General features: G+C 47.6%; 1 protein-coding gene across 3 annotated transcripts in view; it reads left to right on the plus strand.

Annotated features, from left to right (window-relative positions):
• GRM5 (glutamate metabotropic receptor 5) overlaps nucleotides 1–24,232 on the plus strand; it is a 967,034-nt gene that overhangs the window by 22,615 nt on the left and 920,187 nt on the right. For all 3 annotated transcript variants that reach the window (XM_085623142.1, XM_085623143.1, XM_085623144.1), the window contains exon 2: nucleotides 186–1,065. In XM_085623142.1, the coding sequence (XP_085479268.1) occupies nucleotides 387–1,065 (679 nt within the window). In that variant the 5' untranslated portion in view covers nucleotides 186–386. The remainder of the gene's footprint in view (nucleotides 1–185; nucleotides 1,066–24,232) is intronic.

Genomic DNA, 24,232 nt, shown 5'->3' on the forward strand with positions numbered 1-24,232 from the left:
ACATCCTCCACAAAAGAGGGTATGAGGATCATCATAGGAAAACATACCAAAGGAATTCATATCGCTGCTTTAAACATGTACAGGTTAATGTATCGTATAATAGGTTTTTCAAAATGTTTTCTTCTGGATCTTTTCTTCCAAGATTTAGGCAGATCATCTAATTCACATGTTCTTCCTTTTATAAGGTTCTGAGGATTATGTTTACATACAAGACTTCTCTGCAGTGTGCCTGGAGTGATTATAGCACACCTTCCATCAGCCTGTGGCAATGCTTGATTAACAACGAGGCGCTTCCCATCCTCACCGAAATACTTGATAACAATTCCTAATCCTCTTATCGTTGAATTCCACTATGCTGTCTCTACCAGCTTAAATCACTCCCTAAGATGGTCCTCCTTTTGCTCCTTGCCATCCTCTGGTTTAAGGAAGATGCCCGTGGGAACATTGGGTTCTTGGTCTCTGCACAGTCCAATGAACGGAGAGTGGTTGCCCATGTACCTGGTGATATTATCATTGGGGCTCTGTTTTCTGTCCACCACCAGCCAACTGTTGAGAAGGTCCACGAGAGGAAGTGTGGAGAGGTAAGGGAGCAGTATGGCATACAACGGGTTGAGGCGATGCTTCACGCTCTTGACCGAATTAATGCAGACCCGACGATACTGCCAAATATAACCCTTGGTTGTGAAATCCGGGATTCATGTTGGCATTCAGCAGTGGCACTTGAGCAAAGCATTGAGTTCATTAGGGATTCCCTTATATCCAGTGACGAAGAGGAGGGGCTTGTAAAATGTGTTGATGGATCTACTGCACCATTCAAAGTCAAGAAACCCATCGTTGGGGTGATTGGACCGGGTTCGAGCTCTGTGGCGATCCAAGTGCAGAACTTGCTGCAGCTCTTCAACATACCTCAGATTGCCTATTCTGCCACAAGTATGGATCTCAGTGACAAAACTCTATTCAAATACTTCATGAGGGTTGTACCCTCCGATGCACAGCAGGCTCGGGCGATGGTGGACATTGTCAAACGCTACAATTGGACCTATGTGTCTGCAGTACATACTGAAGGTAAGAATCCCTGTTTTCACTGTTGTAATATTCCATATCATTTTTGCCTGGGGGTGCCTCACCAAATAATAATGATTACATTACTTTCATTCATGCTATTTTAAAAGTTTCATTTTGTTTAAAAAAAAAAATCCTGAGGCTACAAATACTTCCGTGTGTTGTTTCGGGTATTTCTGCTTCGCTTGAGAGGAACCACTTTAGACACAGTTTCTTGATGTCTGAAACAGATGAACAAATAAATTGCATTTTGAACCAAGATATAGACGGCAAGCACATTTTCAATGACCTGATACACACTGTTTTAATTCAGAGTGCAGTGCTGGAGAGCCATCTGTGACTTAGATCTACCATTTCCAGAAGGTGAAGTGTACTTGAACAACCCTACATTGTTGCAGATTTTGTGCTAAGGTTGAAATCTAGATTAATTTGAAGGGGGTCTGTAAACCTTTCAATAGGAAAGCCCAGATTTATCAGAGACCTTCGGCATTTTGAAGAGGGAGGTTTGCAAATGGATCTGCACTGCACATGTGAAGGCCTACCTGGGAGGCCCGCGAACTACGGCATTGTGTAGAAGGAAAGAAATTTGTAACAAACCCCTTGGAGGAACTCCTTCTATTCATGATGGACGGTACTGTGCGAGATTGTTTTCAGAGTGTAGGCTATTTACATATCCTTCTTAGCATGCATCTGTTCGGAGCCGAGAGCGGGCCTGATTACGAGTTTGGCGAATGGGATACTCCCTCTCAAATGTAACGGATATTCCGTCCGCTGTATTACAATTCCATTGTATCCTATGGAACTTGTAATACAGCGGACTGGATATGCGTCTTGTTTGTGATGGAGTATCCCATCCGCCAAAGTTGTAATCAGGCCCTAAGTCTGGTAGCCCTCTGGAGGCCGTTTATATTAAACTTCTCCTGATCAAGGAAGCCAGTAAGGTCTGGACATCAGCCATTAGCCTCTCCAGGTCATCTACCTACAGATGCTTCCTAGGTGCCTAAACCTGGCCTCAACCACATTATGACTCTCGTCGCTTTCTCTTGAATGGGAGATTGAGTTTTATACAGCGCCAGGCCACTGAGGCATTGCATATGTGCTCCGTAACAAATCTGCATAGAAGCATAGACTAGCATAGCATATGTCTTAGAATACCAGATATGATCATACCTTTCATAACATATAAAAACCATTGGAGCAGGTTTGTGCTACAAATAAAACTGCAGAAACACAACAAAATTAATATATGGCATAGCCTTATGCAGCAAAATATATATGATAGCATAATATAAGCATACTCTCTATATAGCATAACCTGTAATGTAGCATAGCATGGTATAACGCAACGTTTCATAACACGCAGAGGCGCAACTAGAGCCAAATTTCGGAGGGGGGCTAAAAAAAAAGAATTTCGGGCGGGGGCTGAATCTTTTAAGCCATAGGCAGAGTGGAGCTGCAGGGGCTCTTAGCAGGGGTGAAACAACAGCGAGGCCTCATTAACATGCAAATGGTCTTTTAAAGACCTGTGAAGTGCTCGGGTGCGGCTCTGTGTGTGCCGGGGAAGCTGTCTCATCCCGGGCTGCCACACACGACGGGGGAGGGGGGGTCGGGGGGGGGGGGGGTTGATGCCCTGTGAGTCCAATGGTTGTTGCGCGCCTGATAACACGTAACCTATAGAGTATTATAATAGACAAAGATAGAATTACATAACACAAAACAGCGTTGCAGAGCAAAATATATAGGAGTACGCCAGATGTACTCCTAAACCAGGTGTACTCCTGACTTACTCCTGCTAGAATAAATATAAGAGTAGGTAACACATACTCACCTCAACATCTTTGTGATTTCGGCCCAAAGCAGGCCATTTTTGCAAAGGAGAATCATCGTGATACAAAGTTCAGAAGTTTCTGTAGCCACTGTTCCATGAAACACTAGCCATCAGGATTGTGATTGGTTTTCCATTTTGTGAAATGTATGCGTTTATTGTACCTTGTGGGCAGCTGCACGCTCGCAAACTGAGCCAACGAATTTTTTAGAGAATTTTCAGAATTGAAGGTGTAAATGATGTTTGCTTTCTTAAATATGAACATAGCATATTGAGGAGTTTCATAGCATGATTTATTTTTTTCGATATGTGAGTACCTAGCAATAATGTTTGTAAATCAGTAATTCAGAATGTGCCCAATCTAAAATAATAAGATTTAATTCGTATTTTAAAAATCTAGAACAAGTAATGCTTTCTTTATGCACTTTTGCAAACTTCTTCTCTGGAGTTAGGGGCAAGGATTTTAATCGCCCTGTGCAGAGAGGCCTAATCCCCCCCCGGCCTCCGGGCAGTGGCACAGGTTTGCCGCCTGGGAGTGCCGTCTGACGCCCTCTGCAGGTGGAGCCTTAGACAGCCGCCCGGTATTGCCTTGCCCCGGAACAAACTCTGGTCATGTCCCAGCCGCCATGGCAGACTGAGAATCGACAAAACCATTATCAGCAGAGAGCAGGCGGGCTGCAGGTCAGCGCGCGCACATACTAATGAAGCAGTCCAAGGACGAGTGGCGCAGCGCGAAGGGCGACTTTGACGACGCTGCGGCCTCAGTGGGCAGCGAGTGAGCGCATGTGTAAGGCGGGAACGGAGGTCTCGCTCGACGAGTCATTAAAGAGACACCCTTCTACATTTGAAATGAAGTAGTAGAACCCTTTACCCTTCATTGCATGCATCTTTCACCTTTTACGAGCGGTAATCCTCAGATGCTACGGTGCCAGATAAGGTTGGCAGAGCATGGGTTTACAGAAGGGCCTGTGTGGGACAGTGCTTTGAATGGGCCGGTAATCACCGGTACTGAGCACCGGCACTTCCGAATTTTTTTTCCGTCAGTACTTCTCTGTAGCCAGGGAGAGTACCGGTACCCCCACCACGGCACGGCAGTCTCGGTTTCTCTGCTCCAGTGCAGGGCAGAGGCCGCTCTGCCTCCGAGGAGCTTGTAATTAACTTGGCTGAAGTACTATCCTTTTACAGAGTTGCTGGTGAAGATTCCAGCAGTGCCCATTTCATTGTCCCCAAACTGCAGGGGGGTGAGAGGGTTTGTGTCACGCTGTGATTAACAGAGCAGGGTCTCTAGACAGACCCTGCACTGTCAATCAGGTGCGCAGCGACCATTGGGGAGAAAGTGCCATCGTGACTTTCATGTTGTGTTATAAGTTAATCTGTGTTTTTTGACATAAACAGATTTCTCATGTGTTATGTGCTGCAACTGGTACAGAAGTCTATGTATGATGTTATTTTACCCGTAGCCCCGCCCACTTGCCACACCTCTATTTTAATGAGTACCTGCACTTATTTTTCCCCATTTAAAGCACTGGTGTGGGAAGAGTTTTGGGCTGGTGTGTGAGGTGGTCCAAAGGAGTTGCTTCCTGTCTGTGCTGTGTTTAGGCACAGAGTGATGCCAAGAGCTGCAGGAGAGAAACTGCCGCTTTTTGGGGCTATTTATCATCTCCGCAGCCTAGTAAGACTTTAAACAAACACAGCAATCATAGCTGGCGCAGTTCATAGACATCATTTAGGGGTCACCAGGGGCTCACAGCTGCGACCCCTGGCTTGCCCTTTGCTATCCCTAGCCCTGCCGTTGCGACCCCTGGCCTCAGAGGTGGCAAATCCAGTGACAGGAACCTTGGGGCAGCTGGAACTCCACTCTCTTTATTTTCTGTCAATTTTCTTATTACACTAATAGAGAATAAATAAAATGTATTATTGACTAATAGTGTAATTAAAATTGAGTAGTGGAATATGCCCTTCCATGGCACCTGAGGTAAGTAACAAATGTTTTTAAATATATGCTGTGTGCATGCTTGTGGGTGAGAGTGTGTTTTTGTGTGATAGAGTTTATATGTGAGAATTTGTGTGTATGTGTAAGAATGTGTGTGTGATTGAAAGTGGAGGTCAAAGGCTGTGTGATGTCACTGCTGCTACCCCAGGCATTTTGGTGAATTGATGTTCATGATGCAGTTGCTTCAATGTAATACATTATCAGCCCACCTTTGCTTTGTGGTTTATATTTTTCTGGATGTTATGCATGTCCATTGTGCACAAGTAGCTGTAGGATACCGGATTTAGACAGTGGTTTATATTAGGCCTGGGCTAAAAATCCGTTCCGCTCGCGGAAATTGCGCTAATTTGACATTTTCGCGTTCCGCGGAGAGCGCGAAAATGTCGAAATTTCTGCAATCCGCATTTTACCGGAAATTTTTTGCTTGCTCGCGCTGTAAAATAATACATTCTTGCGTGCGCGCAATCGCCTTACCTGAATCCCCGCGTTTGCCGACAAGTTTTCCCGATCCGGTCGCGTTCTCCATGAGATGTTGGATTGTTGGTAGCCATTTGCGCTGTCTCCCGCAGTAACATCATTCGTCGCACGATCACGTCTTTCTTCTCGCGATCATGCACTGCGAGACAAGTGAAAACAAGATGGCCGCGCCCGCGAGCAACATCATGGGTAAGTTGGCGAGACGCGACCACGCAGAACATACCGCGAACGGGCGGGAAAAAAACTTCTGCATCTTCGCGATATTTCCGCGTGTTTGCGGAGATTTTTAACATTTTCGCGATAATTTGCAAAAGTGAATTTCGCAAATTCCGCCCACCCTAGTTAATATATTAACATAACATTAGCGTATGCAGACCGCTGCAGTCATTATCATGGCATAATCACTTACTTTTGAAGTGAAAAGCAAGTAAAGGAAAATAAGGAGTATTAAGGCCGCTATTGACATGGTAAAACCCTCTCAAGGATCCCCAAATGCTATTACAACACCTTTTAAGATCAAAATGCCAGATTCACAATGGTAACTTACACTTTTGAGTAATTTACACTTTGAGTAAGTTTACTGCTTTTTGGCTGCTCACAAAATCCAAGTGTAAATTTACTACAAATGAGTATCCCACATGTCTCCACCAAACTGAAGAACCAGAGGGCTCTACCCTTCTGAGTAAGTTTGCTACTTTTTGACTATCCACAAAATCAGAGTGTAAATTTACTCCAAGAGTGTAACTTACACTCTGATTTTGTCAGTAGCCAAATCGATGCAAACTTACTGAAATGTACATTACTCAAAAGTGTAAATTACCAGAGGAGGAGCCAAGATGGCGACCGGGACGGCAGCGTAGATTCCCGGCTCCGTGAACCTCCGCATCCCGCACGGATATCCTGCATGAGATCCTTATTCTGCGCTACGCGATCGTGTTTGTAAACGAAAGTGGCAACCGATCGTGTGATCCTGAGGTTTCTGCCAGCAGTACCGCCGGAGAAATCAGCGATTGAACTTTGCGGCCCGTGCGGTCCCGAAGCCGGGACCTCGAGTGGACGCCTTGGCCGGGCGGCAGTTTAACAACAGCGGCCTGTGGTGACTGGGTGGAGTCGGTCCGCCGGAGTGTTGCTCCCCTCGGCCTGCATTTTGCTGTGGTCGCTCCCCCCCTGCTGAGCGCTGCGGACCGAGGACATGCCCGGGTGTGCGATTCTCGGATTCTGTGGTGTTTGCCCCTGCCTTTGACTGTGAGCTGGCCGGACGCCGTCCCTGGTTCGCCCTGATCCTTGCGGGCTGCTCCCGGCTTTTTGCGGGAGCTGGTCCGTGGCGGAGACGACTATTGCCCGTGACCGCGCAACGGTTGCATCTGTTCCTCCCCCAGGATCCTTGTCTTCAGCGACGTGGACCTTGAGGCGTTGGTCCCGGGGTCCTGGCCCCAATACGAGTCGGGCCTTCCCAGCGGCCATTTTGTCACTATGCAGCCTACCATCCTGTCCGCTGGGACGCAGCGGGACTGGGGGGGTGTGACGGTCGGGAGTGTGGCAGAGCGATCGGAGAGAGCTGCCCTGGGGTACGGCGACCTCCTGGAGGCCCTTGGTGCCCTTCATTACTCCTTGGCTCATGGCGCCGGGGTCCTGGGGAGGAAGCTAGATGGTGTGGTATCAGCGTTGGGACAGTGGCGGCATGCTGGTCCACCAGTACACAGTGGCTTTCCACACTGCACACAGGAGGAAGATGTTGCGGCCCCCCCCGCGATTAGTGTACAGCCGGACACTCCGGACAGTATGCTACCGTGTGGTCGGCTAACTGTGGGCTTGATCTGCTCCGGAGGTATTGGACCTGAGCGGAAGATGGAGGCCTTGTCCCGTGCGCGGTCTCTGGCGGCCCAGGGACGATTCCGGCAGCGTGTGTCTCATTCGACTGCTTCAGCCTGTCTGGACCTTGTGTGCAGTGTAAATCCTGGGGCAGCACTGGAAAAGACGCCCCCCCATGAAGCGGTCCGTGCTGATGCTCAGGGACTTCCACCCCACCTGTGTGCGTCGCTTCCCGACTGTTTTTGGACACTCCTGTACCTTGGGACATCGGACATGGTGTTGGGTCGAGGGGCAGGCATGGGCAGAATTGCAAAGAGCGGTCAAGGCTGAGGCTGATCCTTCGGGAGTGGTCACCTAGTAGACAGGCGGACTCATGGTTGCGTGCTCTCATGGTTATTCGCATAGTTGGTGCATAATGCTCCCCACTCCCTCCCTCCTTTTTTTGATATGATCAACTTGGTGCTGCTAATTGTTTGCCGTGGGGAGACTTCACCGTGCGGGAGGGAGAAGCCGGGGGTATGTTTTGAAGGCCCTCCTCCAGTTTTATTACATTTCTTCCGCCCCCCCGTCTGGGGGGGGCTCTTTCTTACTCCTTTTTTCCCTGTCTCTTCTATATTTCGGGTCTAGTTCCAGGGCGACAGGCACACTGCTGGGGGGTGGGGCCATACTCATTCGCAGAGGTGCAGGGTGGGGGGATGGGGGAGGGGACTCTTTAGTCTTTATCTCTTTTTCCATGGCCTCCTTTTTCTTCTCTGTTTCTTTTTGCTTGTTTTTCTGGGATCAGCGCGGTACACCTCTCTTATCGTGAATCGCTTGCTCTTAATGTGTGCCACAGTTTCCGGGGGGCTCGCTGGGCTTTAGGTACGGGGACCTGTAGGCGCAACTATCTTTGATATTTCTCCCTATCCGTACTTTCCCGTGTCTGCGCCATTGATTCAATGTATTGCTGCTTGCTGCTTGCGTCTCTTATCCTGGCCCTTATCGCTGTTGGGAAACTGTTTGGCACCTGATCCTACTGTTTTGTTTTATCATAAAATGAAAAACCTTTTCTCTCCTGGTGTCCTACCTGAGCGGCTCCTTGGCCGGACTATACTGTATTGTAGACTTTGCTCTCCGAGGTGCCGCCTGTGTTTACACGTGCTTTTATTGTTCTGATTGCTTAGCGGCCGGCCCCGGGGGGTTGTAGGCCCATACGTGTAAATGATTGAAACGTCAATAAAGGTTTTTCAAAAAAAAAAAAAAAAAAAAAAAAAAAAAAGTGTAAATTACCTTTGTGAATCAGGCCCAAAATGTTCAAATAAAAGAAATCTAATTCTTGCAAGGCACAAGGGCGAGTAAAGCATCTCCTAATCGCACAGCGCTTTATCCTTAATGTACTCAGCAGCCTCTGTTACTCTGATTCACTTAAAAGGTGCTGCTGGGAGAGGGAACTGCTGGAGTCTTTAACACTCGCCTGAGACTCACAGAATAGGGATTTTTTTGGGATCTATAAAGTGTATGAAAAAGCTCTATAACTCGTTGACATATAAAACATTTCACCAAAAGAAGCTGGAGTGTGATAAAGGGGAAAAGAGACTTTCCATTGAGAAGAGCTCCGCTCTGCCTGCCTATCTCACTTACCATACTGGTGGTCACACAAGAAAATAAGAATGTCTAGACTGCAGACTGTATCATAAATTATATCATGCTGCAGCTCCATTTATTTCAGTTGACCAATGAACATCCCTGGCCCCTGTTAGATAAAATCGAACCATCTCCGCCGATGATGACTCCCCGTTTCCGCCGCTCCAGAATGGGTGGCAGAGCTTTCGCTGTGATTACTGCCAACACTTGGAATCGCCTGCCACTGTCCCTGCGTATGGCTGAATCTGAAGCCATTTTCTGACGTGTCCTGAAGACCTGGCTGTTCTCCAGCCCTTAGTCCTCTCCTGGTACCTGCATCTGCCGCCTGTCCTAGCGCCGGTACACCCCCGTTGGGGGTAGCTGAGCACTTTATAAGTAAAAAAAAAATATATATATATATATTTTTTTTTTTTTACTTATAAAGCGCTCAGCTACCCCCAATGGGGGTGTCCCGGCGCTAGGACAGACGACAGATGCATATATATAATTGTTAGTTCCATTTGTGACACAAGTTTACCTTTTTGTACTAGAGGAGGGGCCTGATGGTCCTTATTGTAACACCAAGTGCACAAATACTGCTCTGGCACCTGCACATTCACGAGGCAGGGCTTGCCTTATTTGCGTGTGGGCGTGGGACGTTATAGGACATCCATTTGGTTAATGGTTTGGCTTATATTCACTTCAGTGAGCATGCTCCGGGCAGACTAATCTTTCAATTAATTGACTCCAAAAAAGCCAGCCATTATGAAATTAAAAATGCCTCAAACCTACCTTTAAAATGCCCTACATATTCTCTCAAACTGTTCCTTATTTGCTCCTCAAATATATGAAATGTAATCCTTTTAAGACATGGAGAAGCTTCTGCCCTCACGTGGCATACCTTCATTCAGGGCTGTAGACAACAGATTGTTAATTTCCGGCCTAGAGGGGGAACCATCAGACGTTCACTTCAAGTGTGAGCAAGCTCCTATCTCTGGCTTTTTATGTCAAATAGAAGAGTTGTCAAGGCATTGTTTGATACCTAAGCCTGCATCATCTTTGTAATCCCCCATTATTTTTTTACGACTAGTTATTTCTAATATCAGAAATTATAATCGGAAAATGACACCAGTATTTGCCTGTAATAATTTATTACAGGTGAGCCGTGAAGTCCAGTAGCCTGGCTGCACCAAGCGCTTGTGCACATAGCCCGACTACTGGGCCACAGAAGCTGGAAGCCTGGCAGACTCAATCTGCAGCACTCAAGCGGAGGAGTCACAAAGGCCTGTAATCCTCTCGCCTGTCAGCTGCTAAAAACAAGCGAGCTGCCCTACATCAGGGCTCCAACAGATGGAAGGCAAAGAACAGAATGTGTGCGAACAGGGATGACAGGGAGAGGGGAATGCACCGCGGACTATATGAAGTATGGTTCGGAGAGTCATCGGCATGGGGGTCACCAGAAATGTAGGCACGGAATGCGGCTTGTGGCTATTTTCGTGGCAACAGTTCTGTCATTGCAATGTTGAAGTGATCCAAACAGCTGTCATCCACATTTTGGCTTTTAGTGAAGGAGAATGCCATTTTTGAATCCGAGACGTCTAGCGAAAATGGAAAGACCCTCGCATTATTAGTTTGAGACCTGTGTGTCTCTCACTCCCTAATTAAGGAATCAACAGATATTAAACTGAAAGAAGCAAAATAACACGAACACATAATGTTTGGAGCTTCAAACATAATACAAAAGACCAGAGAGGTACAGGAGGTACAACACAGATGGGTCACTATGTATTATAAGGAATAAAGTAACCCCGACTGTAGGCAGTGACGATTTTATGAGCATCATCTTAGAGTTCCACAACCTTACAGATAGATTTGTCCTTAGCCTAGTACATCATTACAGTCATGGAACTCATATGTTACTTGTAACTTCCTACTTAAGAATAATATTGATAATATCTATCCCACATGCTCTCATATTATCACGTTTATGGACGCCGACAATGACATGCGGAGCTGACCGACGCCACCTACTGGCGCACAGGGGTGCTGCTCATGCCAAAATCTTCTGTATCCAGTCTGACCCCTTTTGTGAAATTCAAAACTAAAGAATCTGCGGCTACATCTTGTCTTTACCGGATTATGCGTTACCGAAGGTAAGTAACTTGTTCTTTAGGGAGTTTGTCACTACCCCGTGTTTATGTAATAGCATTTTGCATTTTAGCAGCCAGTAAAAGGTATCCAATGTTGACATGTAAGTTGTTTCTTTAAAATGGCTAGAGAAGGGAACTTTCTTAAATGTTACATTTTTCTCAGATTTCTAAAGATAACATTTCGAAAAGAAGGTGCATTAACACAACTCTGTCATACCCTGAGTTTTCTTCAAATTTAGACTGACCTATTTCTATTTCTGGTTCATTTTACATCCTTTGCCACCCGACTGTTATTTGACATAGAAACAGAAATAGGGTTCTATTGAAGTTAAAGGCATCCTCAACATAGATAGACCACGGTTTCTTAAATTTGTATGGCTTGTATGTCCTTGAGCTGTTTTAGCTCATTAATCTCGGAACTACTGTTTTTCCCAAAGTGTGTTATTTATGCTAGAATTGGTGCAATACAGCAGTACACATGCTCAGTAATTTTCTTATTCTAAGCTAGGGAAGGAGAGATATTGAAATAGAGATATTGCACACAAAAAGGAAAGGTAGCCGGGAGACGTGAAAGTTACAAAAATGATATAAAAGGAAGGGGAGCAGGACTTGAAACAAGAAAATGGGGACTCTGTTAAAAAGAAGGAGCTTACTCTGGATGCATCTCCCTAGCTCCATCTAGTTCCCATCTTTAGTAGTACAGAGATTCTGCTCCAATTGTTTTTTTCTGCTCATTTTCAACTTGTGGTTTTAGATGTTGTTTTAATCGTAACTTTACATTGTGTTACTTAAATCAGCATACCACTTTATCCTTGGCTATACAATCATATTCTCTACTACAGTTGCTTATTTTACCTTTCTAGACTCTCTACCTGTCACATTCTATTGTTGTGAAGAGATGTAGGTAAAGAGCCTTCATTCATTACAATGAATTTATGAAATTACACTAAGTTATTTACCAAAAGGCGGGCACATTTCTGCGGATTTCAGTTTCCTCAGGAAAAGTGTGACATATTCTGGTTTCCAAAAATGTCAAATGGACAATGGATAATTTCAGCTCAAGAATCAAGATTCATTGTATTCAAAGCAGTGCTTTAAATGGGCAGGTGCTAACTGGTACTGAGTGCCTACACTTCTTCAGTTTGGAAGGAACAGTATCACCAAGTCCCAGGAAGGATGCAGTTTCTGCAATGGAATGGTACTAGCACGTCTCAATAGGTAGTACAATCTGGGACAGCAAGTAGTATCACTTGTATATTTCAATTTCAAGCAGTGATTCAAAAGAACCGAAAAAAAAATATGCTTTCAAGAGTAGCATTCTTTTTTAAAGAAAATACACGGGTACTAAAGAATTTGACTAAGACATCTTGAATAATTGCCTTCTATTAAAGAGGCAGCCGGTGTGTATTGTGAAGACCATTGCTTTGTTTTTACCTTTCTGTCCAGCTATCAAATTCTGATGATTGTGCATACATTGTGCAAGCATGGCACATGAGTAAGTTGATAAGGTGCTGCCTACTTCCTGAGGGATGCTTTTTAGAAATTAACTATTGTAACGACCTTCTGTGTCACAATAGCTGATGATGAGGATGTCACTATGCAGGACATAGGGCAATAGCATCGACTCTTGTATCGCCCCCTGTAATTCCTAAGCATGCATTTAATCCTTTGTAAGTTTTGAAGTTACTTATGAGCTTTACACTACCCTTAAGGCTTTTATATTAACACCTTGTTGTTCCATCATGGTCAAAGGTTAGATGATCCTTCTGTAACTCCAGAAGGTTCAACAGCTATGAGATATTTTTTCCTCTGTTCTTAAGACCAGTGCAATTGCTCTACCACTAGACCTTCTCTGTACCCTAAGAGACACCTAGAGTTGAGACCCTTCTGTCTATCTAATGACTGAACCGTTTTATAGCATTAACCTATGCCCGGCCTATCCCGGGTTTGGTACGCCATCACTTCTTCAATGGACAGCAGGGTTTGTTTTTTTAACAGCAGTGGTGTTCAATGCAAGAATTGAAGGGATAGATCCATACCTGAATTACAGGATATTGACAAAAGATGCATTTGCATACCATGCATCTAAGTAGAACAAATGTTCATTGTCAATGACTAGCCCAAACGTCTGGTTGCACCTGCATCTACTTTTGACACTTGTTTCATAGTGTAACCCTGTAGCAGACACAACTCGTGATGACAATCATGTGCACTTTTCACTACAAAAGCGTCACCTTCCTGCGACAATCGTTGTGTTGTACTGCAGAGTAAATTGCAGTGTACATTAGTTTCGCTTTCTAATGTCATTCCTGACTGCTTTGCGTTTGGTTCAGATAGGAACATTGAAAACTCTGCAACATTATTATTTAAATCTCTGCAAGCACCTGATTGTAGAACAATAATTCTTCAAACGTGCAGCATCACGTCGTGGTCCTCATTCCCATTTTCTGTTTCTTAAAACTGATGAGAGAGCATTATGCAGATACGAAATAGACCAGAAAGAGCTACTTAGCAGTTGCAGTGATCGCTAGCTTAATTTTGCATTTTATTTTCAAACTGGTAAATGCTAATTTTATATAATCTTAGTCATTTCATGCTTGGTTGATAAGGAACATCATTAACAGCTCCCATCCTGTTACAACACTCGCTTCACCCATGATAGCATTTACAAATGCCCTACATTTTATACATTTTCTACAACCCGATGAGCCTGATTACGATGCGGTTCGGACCGCAACCGACAGCTTGTCGCATCTACTACTGCAGTGCGACTGACGCATTATGATGACTGCGGTCGAAGGGACTGATTGACGCTTTCCGTCAGCTCTTGGAGCCCGTCGGTTGCTCGGAAACTCCTCATAATCCCGTCCAATAAAAAGGACGGTGTTTCCTCTGATAGGATTAGGATGAGCGTCTTCCCCGGTTCCACGGGCCAAGCTAAAGTCTGCAGTGGCCAGAATACTGGCAGAGCGACGTTGCTGCAAGCTACCCCCAACGAGCCTGCTTGCCGTTGATGCTGGCTCCACATTACAGTGGGCGGGCGGGGAATAGACAGTAAGGCTTTGTGGCCCAGTTGATGGACCTAACAGAAACCGTCCTACAGGCGATCCTTAGGCTCCGGGCCATCGACAAATGCCCGACTACCCGCCTCCCAATCCAATGCTGACTAGGACCCTTACACCACAACATTGCTAGGGCAATTAGACTTCCTTCTGGCAAAGATATATTCACCTGGAGGTCATCTGACCATCGTGAATGCATAGTCCCGCTCTGCCAGGGTGCCCCAGCTCCCACTGGCCTGGACGCCACACTCTACATTAGGATTTATAGCAAAGGAATCTCTGCCGTATCCTGCCTAGATTAGGATTTCCACACACTGAGAATGGGCCTTTCGGGAGATTCCTGACTCTTTATTCCTTGACTAATGTCCCTCTGGCAAGCATAAATGTACTCTCTTGGCAAGCCCAAAGACCAACAAAACAGCTACATTTTGGGCATTTAGAATTTTGAGGATCTGAAACTCTAGCATGAAGTGCCTTACCTCTATTCATTACAAAAATTGATAACGCTCCGTCTATGAGTGCACCATGATTTTTGCGTACTTTCTACAATAAGAAGATAATGCTACTTGTGTTCAAATACAAATTTGTATTACTTACAGAATTAAATATCTGACAGACATATTGCACGAGTCTAAAATGCAGACTAAGCTACTGCCACTTGTACTTGCAACATTATTAAACTGAGGCGGATAGGCCCGCAATTTGCTACATCAATTCAAGTGGAGAAGGTTCTCTAGGGTTCAGATTAGCAGGATTATCCTTATCTGCTACTCAGAATGTCCATTTAGGTGTTCAGTAGTGTGCTACCACCTCCTAGATGTATCTGGATTAGTACCGAGACCTACTTCTTCCACAGCAATGGACCACACTGCTCTCACCTTCAGCATCCTACTGATGGAGTCATGGCTCATTTGCATGAGGACAACCACAATGCAAATGAGTCCCCTTAGAAGCCCCCGCTTTAATGACAGTTATCTGACTTATTTGCAAATTGTGAAGAAAAGCCCACAGGCCATGGGGGAGGGTCACCAAATATCTCTTTACCCTTTTCCTTGCAGTCTATCTCTTTTCACAAATCACTTTAAAGAAACACTGCATGTGATAAATGAAGTGGGAAGCCAATTTTCCCACTTGTCTGGGGTATTTGCAATGGAGATTAGCCCTGAACCAAAACTTAGGCACAATGAGTTATGAAGCAGGAGATGAGATTTTGTGTTGGTTGGAGGACCATAAGCAGGCAATCAGCAGCAACCAGTAGGGGTAACTGCTGAGATGGTACCTGTACCTCTTCATTGGGGTGTAGCATCATCTCTGGTTGTTTCTCCCAAGATAGCCAAGTAACCGTACAGATCTCGAGCACATGGGTGCTTACAGAGGCCCATGGTCTCCTCCCTGTGAAAGGCGTGGCTCTCTGCCTGAGCGCACTTCAGAACCGCTTGGCACGAGCTGTAAGTAAGGTCGGCGTCACAGTTTTCCTATCTGTAGTAATTGTGCGCGTAGCAAAATGGAGGCCTAAACTAAAAAAGCAATTTACGGCTTTGAGGTTCTTTGACTGGTTAAATAGACCTTTTTGTCAATAGACCTAGTTTTCTAAAGTTTTTAATTGGGAATTTTCTGTGGTCCCAGGGAACATTGCCTAATCTACCTGAAATATTTTTCAAGATTCTCAAAGTGGAAGTAGTCAGAATGCTGTTTGGAAGAGATAAGCAAAACACACTCCTTCCAAATAGTGATTCAGAGACTATTTCTAAACCCATTTGGTGATTCACTGAAAGACCTTAGAACATTTGAGAAAGGGTTTTTCAAACGTTCTGATTTACCAAACTGGAGGGTTTGCAAATACTGAGACCCTTTGTGTCTGCGACCACTAGTTTCATACAACTGCACAGAAGAAAATTGCCCCAGGAATGAGAGAGCCAAAAGACTAATGCATCTATGGCCAATGGTTGTATGATAGAGGCATGCATGGCTAAACCATGCCTGTCTCTCTAACACAGAACCAGGACCACCAATGTGTCTTAACCATGTGTTTCTTTACCACGCATGCCCTTACCACCCAATTTCGTGGTAAAGGCATGAATGGTAAAGGGGTATGTGTAGTTAAGGTCACCACTACTCCAACTCCAACTCCCCTTCCCCTGCCCTAACCTACAAACCCCTTACCTGGCCCCCACACTGAGGCCCACACCTGAACATCACCCATTCCCATCCTCCGCCCTGATGCCTAAAACCCAGTGCCTTAACATACACTACCTCAACCCCCTCCCACCCCGTGCTGTCCCTAACCCTTAACATACACTACCCGACCCCTCCCATTCCCTGTGCTATCCATAAAACTACCCCAATCCCTTCCATTGCCCTTAGGCCTAAAACATTAACCACTCACCTAAAAAAACTACCTGACCCCCCGAAGGCCTACAAATTACCCGCCCTCCATTAAGCCCTAAAAACTACCCCAACTACCTATTCCCCTCCCCCTGCCCCGAGGGCTTAAACTCTGCCCCTTAACATACACTACACTGACCCCCTCCCACCTCACTCGCTGTCCCTAACCCATAACATAAACTACCCAAACCCCCTCCCCCGCACTGTCCCTAAAACTACCCTAACCCCTTCCACTGCCCTTAGGCCTAAAGCCCTAACCCTGAATTGAATAAAATACCTGGACCCCCACCCCAGAGTCCTAAAAATGGCCCGAACCCCCAGTCCTGAAAACTACCCTCCAGTCCTGAAAACTATCCCTCCAGCCCGCCCCACTTACCTCACCACGGCCTCTGGTTCTCTTTTTGGTGAGGTTTTTCTGCTTCCGCCCAGCAGCAGCCAGCAGCTAGACCGCACACTGTCTTAACCACACAAATGCATGGTTAAGGCAAGCGTGGATACGCTTGTGATGTTGAAACACGCGTGGGTAAGGTCGTGGTGTTCCTACTGTTTCCTATTGCCAATACCTGTATGTCACACAAAGGTTACAAAATACTTTAAAGATTCCTAATTAAATATATCTAGCCACAATCTTTTAAAGAAGCTCATCTCTAAATACACAAAGCAAATAAAATCCCTCAAATGGATGTATTAATTATCATTCTAAAGAGGCCAATTTGCATTGCTGGCGGGGATACAAGATTAGCACACAAGAGTTTCTTGTTTGCATTACACCAAGCCAATATTGACATCTTCCAGTCATGGATTAAGCCTTTGTTTACATATTTTCCTCTTTCAGGAGCGCCTTTGTTGGAGCCCATACATCAAGGTCACCCTTACTATCCCTGTGGGACCATTCCTCTTTTTACCCTTGGAAAGTCAATACAATTAGTACCAATGATTTAAATACTAATAACACGTTATCACTGATTGGAGTTGGAGACAATCGACTTGAAATAGTATTTGATATAATGTATTCACTGTTATTATTTTTCACTAAGGAGTGTGTGCATCTCAATATACCTCATAGACCTCAATTCATATTCAACGTTCTCCATCTTGACGTCAGTTTATGCAGGGATTGGCATTTAAGAGCTATTACTCCCAGGTCCCTACTGTCCTTGTTCCATTCATGAAAAGTAAAGATAATCTTGCCTTTACAGAAAAAAAGAACAGAGGAATGCTGGGACCCCAACCCCTCCAACTGGAAGTACATTAGCAGTACTTACCCGACATACCCCCTGTTCTTTTTTCTGTCTTTCGACAGGAATGGGATGAGGTGCTGCTGGGCTTGAGTGGCGTTCTTCTTCGGTCCGCATCTTGCTGCCTGGCTGTTCTGGATGGGGTGTCTTCTGTGCTGTCTCCCAGCTTGCCGGGAGGCTTGGATGTTTCCGGCCGGCTCCTAGTGGTGTGGGCCAGCCGGCCCTTTGTGGCTGGTGCGCGTCATTCTGGTCAGGCCTGGGTTTGAGGGAGCTTCTTCGTAAGGGTTGCCCAGGTGGAAGACGCCCCAAAGTGTCTGGTCCCATTGCCTTCCTGCATCTTGCCTGTTCTCTGCTGTTAGGCGCGGTTGGCCTTGCCCTGTTCCTGGCTGTGTGACCGCCTCAGGTTGCCTGCTACTGTTTTACGGTAGGACTTTGATGCCCATGAAGTCCCTGGCATCCGGGTTGGTTGTTTTCCTCCTGCCCTGGCGTGGATGCTGGTGGAGCACCTGGAGCTGGCTTGAGGGGGGCCTTGTTCGGGTTATGGGTGTCTCCTGCCTCCCCCGGGTGAGTACTGTGCAGCGGTTTCTCTGCTTTCTTCCTTTCTGCTGGGTTTTCCTGGTGCTTTAAACTGGTTGTTGACGCCTGGCCTCCTCTGTTCTCTGCAGTTCTCCCTTATTGGGAGTCTGACTGGGAACCTGGTGCTGTGGATCTAGTTATGCGCAGCCTACGACCTTCCAGCATGCGGAGTCCTGTTCTCGTCTACTCTCAGGCATTCTGCGGAGTCAAACTTGGTTTGCACATGGATGGGAGTTTGCCTAGGTATTCAGGGTGCTGCTGTCTTTGTAGTCCCTGTATGGGAGACCACCTGTGCCTGCCCAATGCTGGTGGGTTTTTCTTTTGCAGGTGTTGGGCTGCCGGAGTTGGGTGTCTTTCCCCCATTGCCCTGCGCTCCTCCTTCCTTGTCCTTCTTTGTGGCCTGCGGCCATGCTTTCCTGTTTGCCCCTGGTCTTCTCTCCTCTCAGGAGTTGCGCTGGGTCAGAGCCTATTCATGCCTGTGTGGGGGCCTGCCTGGGAGTGCCTGTTGCTGTGTGCTTCTTGCTGTCCTTTCCCATTTTATGCTTTGGCCGTGTTACGCTGTGGTGCAGTCTTGTGGCTGTTGGGGTACCAGGCCTCTTGTTTGCCTGGTTTTGGTTACCCCTTTCTTGGCCCTTGTGTGGTTGGCAGTCCGTGGGATGTTCTCCGGTTGCCCCTGGTTGACCAGCTTGCGGATGGTTTGGTTTAGCCTCCGGCAGTGCCACCGGCTCGCTTCTGCTCTTGGTGGTTCAGCAGGTTCGGTCCTGGTTGCTGCCTTGTTGGGTGTCGTCTGGGTTTCCTGGTGCTGTGTGCTCTTTGTGGCATGGGCCTGGGATGCTCCTGGGCTGCCTGGTGGGGCCATGTTTGGGTCTAGTTGTGTTGTGGGGTTTGTGCCGGCTCTGGGGTGTGTTCAGCCTGGTGGTTCCCCCCTTTTTTCTGGGGTATGTGTTCTGCCTGATCCTGTGTTGTCAGTAGAGGGGCTGTCCTGTGGTCTCTGGCTAGTGTGGGCTCAGCCTGCTCGGTGGCTGGTTCCTCTGCTGTCGGTTCCCGGTTTTTGCTGGGGTGGGGTGGTCCTGCCGTTTGTGGCCTCAGCCCATTTTTCCAGCTGGGCATTCTTTGCTGGTCCACCTGCTCCTGTCTTCCCTGCGTGCCCCCCTTGGGTCTGCTCCCGATGGGGGTGTCAGTCAGTCGGTGTGTCACCCCTCCCCCTGTCAGGGGTGTGGTCTTGTGGTGTTTGTCTTGCCGCTTTGGTTGTCCGGTGGCTAAGTGCTGTGGTTCGGGCGGGGTCTGGTGCCTCTTGCTTCTCCTGATCCTGGGCTGTTGTCCCTCTGCCGGTGGCTCTGTGTTTCTGGGTCGGTGTTTCGCTGTTTTGGGCTCTTCCTGCTTTGGGTTGCGGTTTTTGTGCTGTCCCTCTTTCATGTCCGACTGGCACCGGGTCTGGTTGTGGGGCATTGGCTGTTGCCTCTGTTTTGATTTTGTTTGGGCTGTTCTGTTCTCGGCCCTCGCTGGTCTGGGCAGTTGGGCTGGTGCTTTGTTGGTGTTTCAGTCGTAAGTTGTCCCGCGGTTCTGTGCCGGGGTTCTCTTTCCTCTGTGCTCTGCATGGGCTTTCCCCGGGTGCGGATTGGGCTGCCGGGTCCTCTGGCCCAGGCGGGATGCTTGGCTTCGGCCCTGGCTTCCCGGCCACTTTTTGCACTCTGTTGGCTTGGTTGTGGCTGGTTTCCTTGTCTTCTACCCTGGGGGCTTTCTCCCCTGCTCCTGCCCTCACTTATTGCATGCTGGGCCATGGAATTTGTGTATCTGTGTGGTCTGCTTGGCTTCTGTTGCCTCTGTGACTTGGCTGGTTTTGGGGATTTTGTTATCTCTCCCCTCGGTGGTTGGGGGTTTTGGGGTTGTGGCTGTTGGCCCTGTCCCGCTCCTTCCGGGCCTGGGTGGATTCCATGTTTGTGGCCTCCAGTCTTTGCTGGCCTGTCTGTGGTTCAGTCGTCTGGCTGCTTGGTCCCTTTGGGGCGTCTCTGGTTGGATTGTTTCTTACTGTTGTTTCTGGTCTTTGCTCCTCTACTGCTGGATTTTTAGCTCTCTTGGGGTGTTACCTTACTGTGGTCCTGGGTTCTCTGGTCGCTTGGTTGGCTGGCTGGCTGTTCAGTTGGGGGGCCCGTTGTGCCTCTTCTCCCATGGTCGGTGTGAGCCTTCTCCAGGATTGTGGTTTCCTGCTCCAGTTGCCCCCGGGTTTGAGGTTGGGGTGTCCTCCTGGGGATGGGTTGTTAGGGACAGGGTCTTCCCTGTTGTTCCCCTTTGTTCTTTGGTTTGCCCTGGTCTCGGTGGGCTTGTGGGTTTGCCTCGCCTGACCGTGCTGTTCCGGCCTTTCGTGTCTGGCCCTGGTTCGGTTTGGGTCTGTGTCTGGTGCTTTCTGCCCTTTTGGCTTTCCTTTGGTAGGGCTCTGTTGCTGGCCTTGTTCCTTGTGGAGTGTTGGGCCTTGTGGGGTTCTTGTCTCTGGCTCTTACCCTGTCCTTTCTGGTTCGGTCGGGGTTGGGGCCTCTCTGTTTCATCCTCCTGGTTGGTCTTTCGATCTTTCGGGGCTGGTTTTCTTTTGGGTGCCTGGGCCTTCTCCTTTCTGGCTCTAGGAGTCTTATGGGGTAGCATTCCGGGGGTTGTGTTCGTGTTTCCCTGGCTTTCTTGTGTGTGCCTTGGCCTTTGCTACTTGGCCTGTCCCAGGGCTCCTGCTCTGGCTCTGTCTCCCAGGCTGGGTGTTTGGCGGTTGTCCTGTGTCAGCTCTGGTGGTTGTTGATAGCCGTTCTTTTCCTGGGGCCTGGCCCTCTTCTGTGGGTTTTGGTGGCATTGTCCTCTGGGCTCTCTTGGGGCCGGATCGTTCTGGTTGGGGGGCTGGTGCCTGGCAGAAGCTTTCCCCCTTCCTGGTTTGGTCTTGGTGGTCATGCCATTGATTGGTCCTTTGGGTTTGTGCCTTTGCCCTGTTGTCTGGCCCTCTCCTCTTGCGTTTTGGGTTGGGCTCCGTTGGGACTGCCCGGTGGTGTTGGGATTTATCCTGTGGTTGGCCCTTTCACCCTTCGTGCCTGGATGCGTCCGGGGCTTTAGGGGCTTTCCTTTCTTCCCCTCATCTTTCTTTGGGGTTGCTTGTGTGTCCGTTTGGCTGTAGGGGCTTCTTTTCTGTTCTTGCTGGGGCTCGCTCTGTGTCTGTTGTACTGCCGGGTCGGTGTGGCTGCCTGGTGGTGCTGGGCTTGTTGGCCTTTTGTCCGGTGGGCACCCTGGTGGTTTTTTTTCCTGTCCTGTTGGGGCTTCGTCTTCTCTGGCCCACTGGGTTCCGGTGGAGTTGGTTGCTTTTGTCCCCTGTTTTCCTTCTGGGGCTTTGCCTTTGGGGTCTCTGTTGGGTGCCTCGTTTTCGGCCTTGGTTGCTTGGCTTGGTCGCCTTTGTGGCACGCTCCCTTCTACTTGGTGTTTTGGGGTTTGCTGTTTGTTGGGGCCTGGGTGCTCTGTTTCTCGTTTTTCTGGTTGGCTGCCTCCTTGGTGTCGCTCTCACCTTCTGTTTTTTCCTGGTCCCGGTTTTCGGTCCTTGGCTGTGTCCCTGTTTGCCTGTTTCTGGCTTCCTGGTCAGTTTGGCCACTTGCTGTCTTCTTTCCTGTGTGGCCTCCTTGCTGTTCGTCTATTGTTGGGAGCCTCAGGGGTTCCTGATGTGTGTTGGATGCCCTCTTCTTCGTCTTGGTCGTTTTCTCTTTGTTTCGATGGGTGCACCGCATCTTTTAGGTGGGGTACTTTCCTGACTGGGTGCTTTGTCTGTTGTTTCCTGTGGTTCTCCCTTATGCTTCCCTTGAGTTGATGCCTTTGGTGTGGTTTCCTGGGTGTTCTTGAGCATTTTGGAAGGCCGGGTTTCTTGCTTTGGTATTCTCCACTTGTCGTGAATGGGACGAGGGACCTAGGGTAATGCACTATTACTTACCGGTAAACTTCATTACTCCCGGTCCCGTTGTCTTCGTCCCATTCAGTACGTCCTGCCCTCCATCCCTGACAGCCAGCCTTCCTGTTGGGGGTTTGGTAGTTCAGACAGAAAGCTGGGTACGGTCGGGTAAGGAGGCGTTGGGGTCAGGGTCCTAGCATTCCTCTTTTTTCTGTCTGTAGATGATTATCTCCACTTGTCATGAATGGGACGATGACAACAGGACCAAGAGTAATGAAGATTACCGGCAAGTAATAGGGCATTTGTAGCAAGCGGGAGGCGAGGCGGAATCAGCATCTAAGAGAGCGGGAGGGAGGCCAATCAGTGTCTTAGGGAGAAGAATCCGCTTATCCATGTAGCCTCTTCTTGCTAAGTGAATGGTGTTCAGTTGCCTTTTGTAGAGCTGTGCATTTCAACATTCTATCGTGTGCCTCTGCGAATTTATTGCACAGTTGAGCTGCTGTCTCTGCCGAAAATGACTGATCATTAGTGGCCGTAGCCTTAACGACTTTAAAAGCCTGTGTGGACAAAGCACTTCATTTTTCCCTGCCAATGTGCGCTACTGAATACTGAATGTACTTATGGCGACCATCTGGCAGTGTATTGGTAGAATGATATTTTCTCGTTTGCATGTGCACATCATAATGTGAACGAGGGGATACTTAGCCCTGTGTTGAATGTTGTGCTAAGCCACATGCACCAGCAGGGGGCGGGAGGGGAGGGGCAGTGCCCAGCCAACGTGGAGAGCACATTGTAGATCACACAGGATGAAGGATACCATTTTCACAGGCAGCATATTGTGGTTTTTGGAAGTAGGAGGGTTCCGAAGTCCCATCCTAGGAAGTAAACATTAGGGATTGTTCCCCCATGTCATGCATATTGGATCAGATCTCTGGTATCTTGCAAATGCGTGCAAGGGGTTATACTGCAGCGGGCCAGTGCATTGCTGCTGCTAAACGTTTAAGGGAATAAACGCAGTGGCGGCTCCTCCGCTATGCCTGAGCAGCATGGCCCCCATGCCCCACCAGCCTCAACACTTGAAAAATAAAACAATAATAAAATGGGTTTTTTATCATTTTATTTTTCAAGTTCTAAGGGCCAGGCAGAGTCTTGGGGGGGAGTGGTAGACACTGCTATCAGTGCGCATGTCAGTTTGGCCGGCTGTCTCAGGATGGCAAACTGACAAACCCACTGAGCTGTCTCTAACCTGAGCTGCGTTGCCGGGTTGGAGAGAGCAAGCACCGGCTCCCAGTCTCTCTGAGAGCACAAGACAGGGCACCCATGCCAATCCTGATGCTGCTTTCATGCATGAGAGCAGCATCAGGATTGGCCACAGGAGAGTCTGTGAGCTTGTTCTGCAGCAAGAACTTGGAGCCGAAGAGAGGCTGGCAGCAAGGAAGGTCTTTTTTTTGTGTTTTCTTTTTCGTCCGTCGGTCCCCCCGCCCCTCTGCCCGCACACCAGCCGCTACTGAGTAAACGCTCTCACAAATGTTTGTATATTAAACAAGGGGGCTCACCTCCCTCACAACAGTCAGGGGCACAGATTGAGATGACAGTTTTCTTGACACCCTCTCTGCCAATATATGCTAGGAACAGCGAGTGCAGACATATTCAGACAACTTGTGCTTCTCCCATCCCTGATGTGTACTATTGTGCACAACATCACAAGATACACATTATTCATTTCACCCACATGTTCTAATATTTTATTTTGCAGGTGTGTGCCTTGAGTGACGCTGTGCAACAGTGGCGCTTCGTTATGTCTTTTGACGCATTGATTTATGGATATTGTAGTCCATGAATTGCCAAGTTTAATCTTCAATCAGTCCTAATGTCAGTGTTTGTTTTTCCTTTAAATTCATTACAGGTGCACAAGTCTTAAATGTATGTGCTGTTTGGAATATATTTGAACAAAATAAATAGCTAATAGAGGCATATTTGCTGTTTAGGGGATCAGTACCCCTAGGTTAATTATATAGTTTTGCTAACAGAGTATACCTAGGGCCTCTCGAATGATACTACAGGAGACGATCAAATTAGCTGGCAGAGTAGACGAAATTATACAGCAAGAAAAGGCAAATCATGCAGCAAAATGCTGCACATTTTG

This window comes from Triturus cristatus, chromosome 8 (genome assembly GCF_964204655.1).
Source record: "Triturus cristatus chromosome 8, aTriCri1.1, whole genome shotgun sequence".
NCBI classification, from domain to species: Eukaryota; Metazoa; Chordata; class Amphibia; order Caudata; family Salamandridae; genus Triturus; species Triturus cristatus.